At 36.8% G+C, this 14523-nt stretch overlaps 1 protein-coding gene across 1 annotated transcript in view; it reads left to right on the top strand.

Moving 5' to 3' along the window:
• The window catches only part of nbeab (neurobeachin b), a 220086-nt gene that overhangs the window by 46630 nt on the left and 158933 nt on the right, over positions 1 to 14523 (top strand). Inside the window, 5 exon segments of the mRNA XM_056756231.1 lie at positions 6644 to 6875; positions 8703 to 8803; positions 9667 to 9762; positions 10023 to 10144; positions 12793 to 12919. Of these exon segments, the coding sequence (XP_056612209.1) occupies positions 6644 to 6875; positions 8703 to 8803; positions 9667 to 9762; positions 10023 to 10144; positions 12793 to 12919 (678 nt within the window).

The raw sequence follows: 14523 nt of genomic DNA, 5'->3' as shown, positions 1-14523 counted from the left end.
AATGTATTTTTTATTAAAACATTACAGAAACTTTAATATTCTACAGATTTCTGCAAACCTCGCTCTTTAAAACTTGCAAAACCAGCACCGTACTTCCATCCAAGACAGATTCGGCTGAATACGTTTGCCTAAACATCACTTTCATCTCTGAAGATGTGTTACAGAATGTCACCCTCTCAGATACACCTGCGAGGTTTGTCTGTTCCTGAAGAGTTATTCTTCACCGGGTTTGATCAAACGGTGGCCTTCAGGCACGCGCAAATTCAACCAGGCTGCACCGTTGGCGCTTTCGCTTTTATCACCTCAAACCAGGCGTAGCCGCAGCATCTCGCTATCCTGCTCGACAAATGTATAGATGATATAAAAGATAGAGCACCTGGTCTTCCCCTGAGAGATCTTCATCGCCGCTTGTGTCCTCCTCTCACCATCACTCTCAGTAAATAGGACATCATCTCTGTTTATTTCAGCACTGTATATAGCCAATCAAAGCTCACAGCAAAAATGATGGCTAAAGTCTGATTTGTTCTACCAGTAACCATGGCAACCGAGAATCTCTGAATCCCAACTAGAGTAGATGAGAGCAGTGGATGGGGAAGGATACGTGGAACTGGCCGAATGCAATAGCCGGACCTGATTGAATTTCCTGTAATCATAGCCTCTTCGCTGTGGACACGTGTGATGTGGCATCTATGATAATTCTTTTAATATCAGCTCTTGAGGGCATCACATGGTCAAGCTGTTGAGATCACAGTCATGAACTTGCATGAACGTTTCACAAACTCATCTATGATATAATATGCAGGCAAATGAGCACTGGTTTCCTGTCAAAAGCACTTGTTGTTGCTTAATGGGCAATCTTTATTATGATCTTGATATTTAGATATTGATCATTTTGAATGGCTTCTTACAGGGGTGTAAATGTTGATGGTTACTGTGGATCTGCAGTTGTAGCTTTGTAGCTCAGACTAAACAATAATTTATTGTTACTAAAACAATTAAAGAAATAGTTCACCCAAAAAAATGAAATCTCTCATGTTTACCTGATGTTGTTCACCAATATTTACTTTGCAATTGGAAAGCATTTTTCATGGTAATAACTAGAAAGCAAATGTATTAGGAAAAGCTCTATTGTATCATATTCCTCTAATATTTTTTATATTCATAGTTGATCTCTTCAGATCAAGCTTAAGCTTGCTGATGGTATCAACCTTTATAACTTTCCTCGACTGAAAGAGTAAAAAAATATGCAGACTTAAATGACAATCTATATGTGTTTGAATAACATATTTAGGTGCCTTTTGAATGCCAGTTGAATTTTTTCATTGTGCCAAAAGCTACTTTAAATTGTGACTTTTGCGTACCGACAAACTAGCAGCGGTACATATATTTGCGAATTAGGACAGTCATCTTATAAATGTTTTCTTGCAATGTTTGATTGTAGCGTCGCAAACACAAGTATGGTCCAAGTGTTCATAAGTGGCTTAAATTCAACCACGTGTTTTGCAGTGATTTTTTTTTCATATGGAAAACATTGTAGAATGAAATCCCTTGAAAAACTGAATAACATAATGGTTTTTAATGGTTTGTTCAATTACTAAATGGTATGAGCAAAACAATGGTTTCAATTTTAAAATCTCTAGATTGGATGCCCAAACCAACGAAAGCGCCATAAATAGCAAAGTTTTATTATCGACAGCACATGACCACAGACTTCATACTTTTTGGATAAGTCAACAGACCCACGTCTTGCAAAATTCTCTGCATTTTTAAATATTTTAATATCTGTATTTTATTCTCAAATCAAACTTTGAAAGCCTCCATTGCAGTTTATGTCCATTATTAACTTCGCATTTATTGTGCACTAAAATGATAAAGCATCCCACTTCCATTTTCAGAATACAGTTTTTAGGTGAAAATAATAATGTGAAATTTTATGCAAAGCTTAACAAATTTAATGTTGTATCATAAATGGGCTGATCATAATGTTTCATTATCTTTCTGACTCCCACTTCATTTCAGTCTTGAGTGCCAAATCCACCTGATTCCACATTCTGCTGATATCAACCTCCCCTCCCGTATCAACATTTCCAGCCTCTTTCTAAGAGAAATTAGAAACAACAAACAAAAACCTCCTGGTTAGTTACGTCTCCCAGTGGATCAACATTAATGTCACTTCGGTGGACAGATATCCACGAGCAGTCATGTTTACTGTATCGATTCGACTCAACACTTGCTGTTGTGGTTAAGGAACCTTTTTATGGGTCCCTGAGTGTTAGTGGAGCACCTTTTGAAAGAAATTGGGTCCCTTGGAAGACGTTGAATTGTACAATAGATTTGTTTTTGTTTGTGATAGTAATACGTGAGATGATAAAAAAAACGCATAATTGTTGCTTCTCTTTCCACATCTCTGTTAAAAATGTAAAATTGCAGATCACTTCACATATTTAACTAATGTGGAAAGAAGTTAAACGGACATTACCAGCAAATAGTACCAGAAAGCTTAACTTCAAAATCACTTTTATAGGCTTTCTGTTGCCATTCAGAGTAAATTAAGAGCGCATTAATTATGTACATTACATGTTCAATATTGTTTTATGATCTTTAATTTTTCACCAGAATAAAATCGTAAAACAGCTAAATTAATTCGAATAAGCCTTTTGAACTTTTTACATACAACTTTTCATTATTTTAATTAGACTACATATAAAAATACCAACCGAATACCATCATTTTCATTGTTGTGTGTAATACTGGACTTTTTCTATTACTTACACATTGAGAATGTTTAATATACAATGTTATAATTTAAAACTTGGTTGCGTCCCACTTTTGACGCAACCAAGCATGCAACATCATTATTTCCATTTTATTTCTAAGAAGACCAAACCAAAAATCTTCCAGCAATAAATATGAACTAATGTAAAACAGCTGATCTGTATTCTGAATATTTGGAATGGGAATGTCACAGCTGTGGATATTAATGTGACTTCAGTATTAATGCACTTACAGCAAATCCATGGCTGTTTTCATCAAAATATCTCAATTAGCATCACTATTTATTAGTTGAGTGTTTTGAGTCACAGCGGCTCTCAAGCCGTAATCTTTCCACAGTAACTCAATGCAAATTGAAGCAGATTATAGCTCCGCCACTGACTCCTGTTTGGCCTGAGTGCAAGTGCTTTTCCTAAAGCACGAGAATCTAATCTCTTATTTGCTCTTTTATTTACCTCTCATCGCACAATGGATGCAAATTACTCCCGGGATGTGAACACGCAATTAAACACATCACTTCAGCGTTAGGAGCACTGCTCGTGAACGCTTTCATTAAAGCCGACGCTGTGTGGTTACATGCTAACGTGTTTGCACTGGTTTCCAGCCTGCCAAGTTCTGGCTTGTTGGGTTGAATTTAATAATCACAACAGAAAGCAATGACTGTATTGTTTATTGAAATAGTTATTGACTGTTTATTTTAATAAAAAAATGTTTTAAAGATGGCCATGCACTCCTTGGCTGGTTCTTAAAGGGACAGTTCACCCATAAATGCTAATGTTTTTATCCTTTATTCACACTCACGTCAGTTCAAACCTGTATGGCTTTCTTTCTTCTGCAGAACACAAAAGAAAATATTTTGAAGAACATGTTAACCAAACAACATTGCCCCCTGTTGACAAAAACACAGAGACATTTCTCAAAATAGCTTCTTTTGCATTAATATTCCACAGAAGACAGAGTCGTACACGGGTTTTGTACAACATGAGGGTGAAAAATGAGGACAACATTTTTATTTTTGTGTGAACCTTCCCTTTAATGTCTAGGATTCAGTGTAAAGATGCTTGTTTATAAAAGATCTTTTAAACATCATAATGAAATTCTCATTCTTCTTAAGAAATATCAGTTTTCCCCACAGCGGGTTTTGTTTTGTTATGCAGAAGATCAATTTATTTACGGACGAGTGTTTTAAGGTTGAGAACTTGGTTCTGTGACTACAATTCCATGTAATTTGGGAATGAAGACCATCTTCCGAGTCTCATTGATACGCTGTTTCACTTCAACAGAAATAAATCTATACAAGTTCCATTAGAGCGCCCAAACCGCCTTTTGATTGAATGACTGCGGGACAATTGGAGAAGAAATTAAAGTTTTATCAAAGTAGACGGGGTTAAATTCAGAGCTGATCTCTACATTGATTTACACGCTACTGACTTCATGCAGATCGTTTTAGATTTACAGCACACCCAATCTTTTTAAAGGGGTCATATGACGCGGATAAACCAAATATTATCGTTTGTTTTAGATGTAATGCAATGTGCGCAAACGATGTAAGGTTAAAAAATGCTTTTTTCTACACATACTGTAAATGTTTGTATCTCCACTTTGACCCTCCTCTCTGAAACGAGCAGATTTTTTACAAAGCTCATCGCTCTGTAAAGCGAGGTGTGCTATGATTGGCCAGACGTCCAGTGTGTAGTGATTGGTCGAATACTGCAAGAAACGTAACATCAGGTTTCAAAGCAATTGCACTGACAGGTACGCCCACCTTACTTGCGTATACTTACTTGGCTTTCCTGTAGCTCAGTGGTAAGAGCAAGGTTGTGGGTTCAATCCCAGGGATTTCACATACCTAAGTTTAAATGTATAGGTTACTGCAATGTAAGTTGCTTTGGATTCAGAGGTCGTACATAATTAATATCGCATATAGGAATTTATAGTCCGTTTAATATTTGACCTGTGTTTCTCTCTCCTTTATCTTAAATGTGTGCTTTCACTGTGCGTGAGTGCGAGTGTGTTTGCGTGTGTGTGTCTATGTCTAAGTATGTATGCATATTGTGTGTGTGGAGCATTTGTATGTCTGTCTGTTGTGTTTTCACCTTTTTCTTGTTTTTACAGGTATATGCCTTTAGTTGTTTTACTTGTAGTCAATATGTCTCATGTACAGCTGCTTTGTAACAATGAAAATTGTAAAAAGCGCTATATAAATATAGTTGAGTTGGATAAAAGCGTCTGCCAAATGCATAAATGTAAATGAATGTAAATGTATACATTTGGGCGGTCTTAGTGACATAATACCCATGAACCAACATGGACTTGTGGGTGTGGTTACATGAGTCGTTTCAGGCAGGTCTTGGTGAGCATTCGCTTTTAGTTGGAATGCATCTATTATTCAGACACTTTAATTTTTGAAATATGACCCGTCTAATACATGCATGGGCAACAACATCAAAGACACAGTACACATTTTCGTGCCATGTGACCCATTTTAATAAAACTTTTTATTTGAAGTTTTCTGAGTCAACTGAAGGATGTTTTTACACTAAATCACAATAGCAGCATCTATTAACATTTGATCTATTATAGAGCCTGTCAATGCATTAAATCCCTCAACATAAAACTTACAAGTACAAAAACGCATTGGCTGTTCCTCAGGGTTCAGCGTTGGTTCAAGATGTGTGTTTTTTGTTTTATGTATTAATTGGAGCAGGCAGAATATCTTCCTGTCATAATGATCCATTAGGGCAACAAAGCCGGACCTTGCTGTGCTGTTTTTGGTTAATAACCATGTCTCGGAGATTTATACCTTACATTAAGAATTTGTTTTTAAAGGAACAGTTCGCCTAAAATAATCCCATTATTTACTCTCCCTCACATGGTATCACAACTGAAAGTTTCATCTGCAGTTCCATTCTAGTGTCAAAAATAGGGAGCTTTCAAGTTTTGAGATGCAAAAACATCATTAAAGTATAATAAAATGGTCAGTACGACTTGTGCATGCTTTTCATGTTTGTGTTTGTATGTGAACACTTTCCTGTTTGTGTGCCATTTCCATTTAACAAACATGCCATTTTTCTTCTTCCTTGTTATACTCTATTATTGTATTTTCTGCATTCTCTTCTGTCAGTCATGGATACGTTAGGACGTTTATAAAAAGCTGAGAAAACTGTCCAGCAATGTATTCGCAGATGAAACGCTTGTCATTTTTCCCAGGACGAGACGTTGTTAATCTTCTTCCGCTGCCTCCCGCCTTGCGTCTTCTATCTCTAAGAGGTTACAGCTCCATCACAACAATGAAAATCTCTTTTCAAATGGAGGCTGGAAGGAAAGTGTGCTTGTCACAATGCCCATCAGCTGTTCCAGAGAGAAATGAGTACAGTAGACGCTGTTGAATCAAAGTGATAGCTAACTATGAATAATTATATGCTGGTATTTACGCTATTCTGGACCTTGTCTAAACACTAGTGACCCATTTTCAAGGCACCAACCAACGGTTGAGAACAACTGATCTAAAGAATCAAATATGTGGCTGATTCACATTTCAGGTGATAAGTGTAAATCCCAACAAGAAGAGTGAAGCTGCAAAGTCAGAATGATGTTCTGATATAAAGCACCAGGAGATTTAGGGCTCTATTTTCCACATGTGCTCATCGCCGCTTTTCCAAGAAGGTGCCTTGAGTCCTCTCACGCAGCCGAGACGTGTCCTGAAAACTTTAATTTCATGCTATCTTAAGCTTCGGAAAACACAATTATTGGCTATACCTAAAATGATTGTTATTGTTTATAACCAGAAGGGGATTTTCAACTCATTTCAATTGTTATTTATAACGTTTTTTTATATTTCACTTTCTTTTTAACCCTCTCTTCTCCTCAGCTGGTTGGTGGAGAGTTTGACCTGGAAGTAAACTTCATCATTCAGGATTCTGAGGGCATCATTTGCATGCTGGAGCTTCTGGAACAATGCGAGATCACCTGCCAGGCGGAAATCTGGAGCATGTTCACCGCTTTATTGCGCAAGAGCGTCCGCAACTTGCAGACGTGCACTGAGGTGGGACTCATTCAGAGGCTGCTGCTCAAGATGAGCTCCGCGGACGATATGATCGCAGGTACGAGTGTCCTCCACCTGACCTCATTCCGCTGTTACAATTGACCTCTTGTAAAATCCATTTCTTTCTGTTTTTCAAAAGCTATATAAACGGTTCAGTATTACTTTTTGAGCAGCTCTCAGATGAAATGTGCAGCATTGAAACATAAAAGCAACGTCATTTTGCACAACCCGAATGGTTTTTAAATTTTATGGGGAAATTCACATGACAACCCCAAAGTCATTTAGATCAAGAAGATTTTCCCAACACTTCTTTTTAAACCATAAGGTGTGTTTAATAGAGCGTAATGTTGATTATTGGATCTGAAGTCAAAGATGGCAGTCTTAAATCTCTTCTGAACGGTGGGTGTGAGATGAAATGGCCGGCGTCTTGCAGATTTTCAGTGGTTTGGAAGTCACGGAGTGACACGGAGAGTGTCTGGAAATGTCGATTAAAGTGCCGTTTTCTCAGTGGTGGAATTCATAAGGTTTAGACGGAAGAGACACCAAGGGACAGATCTCATTTGGTGCACAGTTTTCTAATGAGATTGAGTGGCAGTTTAGAGCTTTAGTACATTTCAGTAGCTGTTTAACAATGGAGAAGAATTTGCTTTGATTAATTCAGTTTGTAATGTGTGTGCATCTATTCAATTCAATGTTTTACAATCAATGTGCTTCTTTCTTTAAGTAGCAGAGGCAGAGAAGCGCCTCTTAGAAGTTTCAGCAGCAATCTTTAAACAAAAATACTGATGTTTTTCTCATTACAGTACTTATTTCCTGTTTTTATAAGGAGCTACTTTAGGTCCTATTCAGAGTTATTATTGTTTTGATTTTAGTTTAACTGTTATTTTGTTCATATTTTAAATAGGCTTTTTTAAATTTTTAGTTTTTATTAATCTTAGATCAATGCTTTTTGTGGTTTTTTTATGTTGTTACAGTGTATAAGATTAATTTATTTTTATTGTAGTTCAGATTATTATGTTAGTGCTATTTCTATACATTTTTCATTTAGTTTTTCATTTGAGTTTTTTAAGGCTGATATTTTATTTGAACTAAAATAACTTTGGTATTAATAAATAAAATAATACATGCATAGCAAATAACTTTAACCTTTTATATTGTATGTGAGCCTTACAAAAAATGATCCTCTTCACATTTTGCACCAAAAATAATAGAAATGAATAATAAAACATTTCTTAACTCATTTGATTTTAGCAATATATGTTTCATTTTCAAATTGTTTTCAACATGCATAAAATAAATAGTAACCCATGTTATGCATAAAACAGACTTTTTTTATCAACATTCTTCAAAAATATATATTTGGAAAAAACTCTACATTTTTCCATCAATATTATATGTAAGATTTTTCAAAGCCAAACAATAGGATCATTTCTGTGACCTTTGTCTAAAAGAACGTTTTTCTGTATTTTAACCATTAAGTTTTAATTTGCATTATGATTTTATAAGTATTTTACATTTTGTCTGAATTCTCATTACCATAATGAGTCCCGACATTATATTGTGATTATTTTTATCTATTTAATTCCTTTTATTCTCAAAGGTGACTCATTAGATTCTCATCATTATAAAACAATAATGTCTTTTTATTTAGGTCAGTATAAACAGAAATTACAAATACTACCATGTTGTATAAATGCTCAGATCTGAGGCCTTTCAGATTTCAGTTTGTCAGTTTGATCTTTCTTACCTTTTAACTGTGAAATTCATATTTTTCACCGTGTTATGATGCACTGTGTTATCTCTGTGCTGGATGTCCACTTCGGTAACCCAGACCTGATGTCTATTGTCTTTTCTGTCTGCACATTTGTTTGACTCTGATAAACAGACCTTCTGGTGGACATGCTGGGAGTTCTGGCTAGCTACAGCATCACGGTCAAAGAACTCAAATTGCTCTTCAGCATGCTGAGAGGAGATGGAGGATTGTGGGTAAGTCCGTAAAAAAATAAGTGAAAACTAATGTGGGGCCTCTGAGGGGTTGTTAGCCTCACCTCTTTGGAGAACCTTGAGTCTTTAAGACCTCTCGAGCAATCAACCGCAGAGCAAACCCAGCCTGCCCGGCTATCGACTGACTTTTCTCCAGAGCGAAGGATATTGACAGAATATCGACTGACGCCAGACACCACAGCGAGGATGTTGTCACAATAGCTTTAAGATTTTGGATAGAGTGAAGTACCCCACTGGAGGTAAAAGACATGCTGGAGGACCCTGTATACTTCAATGAGAAAATATATATCAGAGGAGAGGAAGTAGAATTATTTGATTAGAGAATTCATGTTAGAATATGACTCAAATCTTGCTTCTTAAAGGGATAGTTAACAGCAAAATAAAATTGACATTTGTTCACCCTCCTGTTGTGCATTGTGTATGACTTTTTCGTCTGTGGAACAGAAAAGAAGATATTTTGTGAAATGTCTCCGTGGTGCCATGCAGTGGAAGTCAATAGGGGCCAATGTTGTTTCGTTAAAAAACATTCTTCAAAATATCAAACTTTTGTGTTTTGCAACATAAAGAAAGTCATACGTTGTTTGCAAGACATAAGGATGAGTAAATGATTAAGAAATTTTCATTTTTGAATGAGCTGTCCTTTTAAATCAGAGCTGGCTGCACAACTGCCAGTTAAAGTTAAGCTTTGTAAACCTTCACTTGGTTTCTTAATAATGTTGTGAGATCCAGTTCTACATTCATCTTTATCTAACTTACAGGTAGCTTAGTTGTAGTTCATAACACATACACATTTTACCGTTTAACAGAAAAATCTGATTTAATGAGTAACTCCGTGTCATCCACAGCCGAGACATGCTGTCAAGCTGCTCTCAGTTCTCACTCAGATGGCTCAGAGACATGGACCAGACACTTTCTTCAACTTCCCTGGGCGATGTGCAGCTGTGAGTGTTATTTGTCATAATTCACCATAATGTGAATGTGCAATTCAATGATGTGTTGAATACTTTGAAGTCAAAAGCTTGACAGTGGTGTTATTTAGGTAACCTTATACAACTGCTTCCGAATATGCTTTCCATTCCTTTTTTGTGCATAAAGAGATCATTTATTTACATGATTGCCAAATGTGTTTTGTGAAAATTGAATTGAGAGCCACATGTTTCATAAAATAAAAGAAGATAAATGTGTACCGTCCTTGTGGCAGGCGATTGCATTACCTCCTATTGCCAAATGGCCTTATCAGAATGGCTTTACCCTCAACACATGGTTCCGCATGGATCCTCTCAACAACATCAATGTGGACAAAGACAAACCCTACCTTTACTGGTGAGTAAAGCATATGCTTTCATGTACAGTATTTATTTAGACCGACGGATGAGCTGCATCACTAAGTGGCTTTGTTCCGTTATTTTTTCACTCGTGTTCTGGCTGGTTGGCCACTTATATAATGGGCTGTTTTAGAAGTTTCTGTTTTCTGATGATGTGGTGGATTAAAGCCGCATAAAAGGGAATTAGGTCAGATACTCCTGATTAAACCACTAGGTGTTTGAATCCATGGTAGAATGTTCTTGAATGGCACACAAATCTCTGCAGAGGGACACAGGGGTGGAAACAGGCATTAATTCGGGGTTTTAATGTCAGGCAGGCAAATAGAACATCGTATGCAGAGACTTGTGGGTAATTAGAGCTCAGATCAATAGCAGAGAAGTGTGTTTATTGGCTGCGGTTCCAGGAATGAGGGAAGATGGTTCTCAAGGGAGAGAGAGAGATAGAGAGAGAGTGAGAGAAATTGAAAGAAGGAAAGTCCATCCATTTTAAAACAGCAGGCTTGTTAAAAACTGAGCAGAATTGCTGATTATGATATTTATTATGATGGTGTTAAGCTTCTTAACTGGCTTTAAAGGGACAGTTAACACAACACTGACAATTCTGGCATTATTTAATGCTCCAGAGTTGTTCAAAATCTGTATAAATTTCTTTGCTCAGAGAAAGATATTTGGAAGAATGCTTGTAACCAGCAGAGATTGGCCACCATTGGCTACTGTAGGAGTAAAAATGACATTGGTAGTCAAAAATGCCCCAGAACTGTTTGCTTTACATTCTTTATTGAAAATATCTTCTTTTGTGATGATCAGAACAAGTGTTATTTTCATAAACTTAGACTAAAACGAAGACTAAAATAATATTTTTAACTGAAGTTTCTTTTATTTTTTAAATAAATATACAACTAAAATGAAACGAAACTAACGTCAGTTGTTTAAAAACAATCTAAAATACAAATTATCAAAAATAAATAAGTTTTCATAAATAATGAGGTCTTTTCCCAATGTGGCTTATTCTGGCTTGACTGTAGCAGCAGCTGTTCTTTACGATAGATAACAGGTTACAGTCATTTGCGTGAAGAAGAAGAGAGTAGGATGTCTGCCAAGTCGAAGACGACAGAGCACCATTTGGGTTTAATTTTGGGTTTGGTCTGAAACTGGATTGAAAACGGCAGAACCCTGTTTGGGACGATTTCGGAAAAACTGGAAAAAGCTAATGTTTCGTGTTGGTGCATAAGATTTGTGGGGTTGAAATTAGGGGGGGAAATCTGACAAACCTGAAAGAACATTTGCAATCGAATCACTGAAAAATCAAAAATTTCATGATAAGAGATTCGGAAAAGAGGAGTAATAAAAACGATGACACTAATGACGTTGCTAGCAGCTCGCAGTCCCGGTGTGGGAAGCAGCTTACACTGTTATCAAGCTTTCAAAGATCCGAGGTTTGGCCAACTACTTTGAATAAAACTAAAACTGAAATATATAAAAACTAAAATAATTTTTTTACATAATAAAAACCAAATAATTAAAGAATAAAACTAAATAAAACTGAACTGAAATTTGCAGCAAATTTGAAAACGATATTAAAATGAAAACTAATTTTAAAATGCAGGACTAAAAATAACCCTGATCAGAGCAAAGTGCTTTACACAGATTTGAAACAACTTGAGGGAAATTCATGCATCACTGCCTTTAGTTCAAAATTAATTTTTCACAGCTAAATCTATTGAAAATTATAGAATTTCTCTCATTTTGTTCATGCAGATTCTTCCATCACACAGTACGTAGAGCCCACCATTGTGAACCGCCCCAGGGTCTGTGAGATGGTTACAAAACAGTGTTGTTGAAGGCCACCACACTAGAATAAAAGGAGTCAAAATTTGCCCCCATTCACTTTCCATAGTCGTTTTTATTCCTGTTATGGAAAGTCAATGGGGCATTTTTTTTTAACTAGAACTTTAGCGGTTCAGGTTTGAGAGGGAACACTGTCCCCGGTTTTTGTCCGATTGCCAGATCTTAAGCCTGAAGTTGCCAAGTGCAGGATTGCTCTCATAAACTCAGAGTTCAGTCTGTGTGTGACACAGATTTAGAAGAAAAGGAGATGTTCGCGGTATCGATTCACGCTGAGAATCATTAAACGCACAGTATACTCTTGTTGAGAAAACACACAGGGGCTGTCTGTTGTGTTGTAGCTTAGTTTTTGGCACATAACAGCTTATATTGTGGGAAACAAAGAGTAGAAGACTAAACCACAGAAGTCACAGCTGTTTAGGGCAGGAAACAGAATTCTTCTGCATAGTTTCATGAAAATGTTGAAAAATAAAAAAACTGTTTTGTATTTATTTTGCTGGTTAGCTGGTTGGCAATCCATTCATATTTACATATACTGTACATTTGTTTACACTTTTGCCCAATGCATCTTAGAACATGGAAGCTATACATTTATATATTATATATGAGTGTTGCTAGTGCCATTCTTGATCAATTTTTTCGATCTTCCAACAAAGAAGTGCTTTTACAAAAACCAGTAAAAAAACATTAAAACCTTGGTGTCCATGTAACACCAGCAAGACACAAATAGAAATGTAATGTATGTTGCTAGGATTTTGTATTAAGGTTTACAGTACAGATTTATTTACTGTTCATTTTCAGTTTCCGCACGAGCAAAGGCATCGGATACTCTGCACATTTTGTGGGGAACTGCTTGATAGTGACATCACTGAAGTCAAAAGGAAAGGGCTTCCAGCACTGCGTGAAGTACGACTTCCAACCCCGCAAGGTACAATGTCATTTTCTGTTCAGCTTCTCACTCTCTCTCTGCATGTCTCTCTTTCCTTAGCAATCTGCTATTTGCATTTTGAAGAGTAAACGGTAAGTGGAAGCACTTCTGAATTTCTCGCTGTGATCTTCAGTAAAATTTAGATGCTGTCCCCGGGGATAGGAGCCAGCAAACTGGGCTTAAAAGTTTTGTTTACAAACTGTTGCGAAACCCCAGGGCATGAGATAACTGGGGACATTACCCATATTTGTTTTGTTAAAATCAAAGGGAAAATCTCTTGGAATTTACTTCACAGCTGCTGCAGTTTGAAACATCTGTCTCATAAGTGCTTTTCCTCTTTCTACACAATATGTGTTACTCGTGGCTAGGGAAATCTTTATAAATGATACAGTTTACTTTCTTTGTTCAGTCTTGTTTGAAAAGGCTTGCTATGGACTTCATGGTTTTGATATACGCATATGGTCCTAATCTGATTTTAAAAGTTGGGTGTATGAAATTTTGCGGCATCTAGCGGTGAGGTTTTGAATTGCAACCAATGGCTGATTCAAATCCACCCCTCCCTCTCGAAGCACTATGGTGGCTGTCAAAGGACAAGGATGTCGTCACATTCACTCTTCTTTGCAGAAGGAGATAACGTATTTACGAAATACGAAACTTCGTCCATTTAGGGCTACTTTAGAAATAACATGGCATTTCCATGTAAGGGGACTCGCAGTGTATTTGGATAGAAATTACTCATTCTAATAGAGTTTTTCAACCAAACGCGACTTGCGCGAATAAATCGCGCTATTCACGCATAGTTGGATGCTTGAACATTGTGAGTTTACTCGCTTCATTCTTTATTCGCGCATTAAATTTGCTTCATTCGCATGTGAAATTCACTTCACAACAGAAGCAAATTCGCGTCATGGGAGGAGCTTCTGCCAGGCGGCTCGAGTTTTCTATATATATATAAATGTATAGCTCAAATTGAGTAAAGAGCATTTTTTACAACTTTCCAGATTGTCCGAACTCCTCACTTACTTTCTTCCAAGCAAGATCCTTTTTATTCCTGTTTCGACAAAAGTAAGATGTAATGTACAGCTCCAGGTATCCAAATACAGCAACAATGATTTTGTCCTCCATTGTTGTTTCGGATTTATGCCTCCGCTGGTAACGTACTAATCACGTCACTACTAGAGCAAGCTCCTGATTGGTTAACGCGGCACGAATTTTCGTCAAATTTATAGTTATTTGCTTGAAGACAAATCAACAAACTGTGCACACAAAGCTTTGTTATAAATGATGTGAGCACTGCGGTACTCCAGTCTGAAACACTGCATCATATCGTGATTCTTTTGTGTTGTTGTACATTCACAGAAATGAAATCTGTAATGACCCTTGTAGCTAACTAAACCTGCCTTTATTTCCTCACTTCCTATCGTTTCCTCTCACTCTCTCTCTGTCTGTTTTCTCTTCACTCAAGATCGAATGTATTATTTATATCTAAATGCAAATTCTGCTGCATTAGACCTTCTGCCTGCTGCCCATGAAAAGGGTTTTGGGTGACTTTTGCTTCAAGGGAGAGAAAGATTGAGATGAATAAAGCTTCTGCATTTTTTGTG

Source organism: Triplophysa dalaica, chromosome 9 (assembly GCF_015846415.1).
Source record: "Triplophysa dalaica isolate WHDGS20190420 chromosome 9, ASM1584641v1, whole genome shotgun sequence".
In the NCBI taxonomy this organism is placed as follows: domain Eukaryota; kingdom Metazoa; phylum Chordata; class Actinopteri; order Cypriniformes; family Nemacheilidae; genus Triplophysa; species Triplophysa dalaica.
This window is presented reverse-complemented; position numbering and strand designations above follow the sequence as displayed.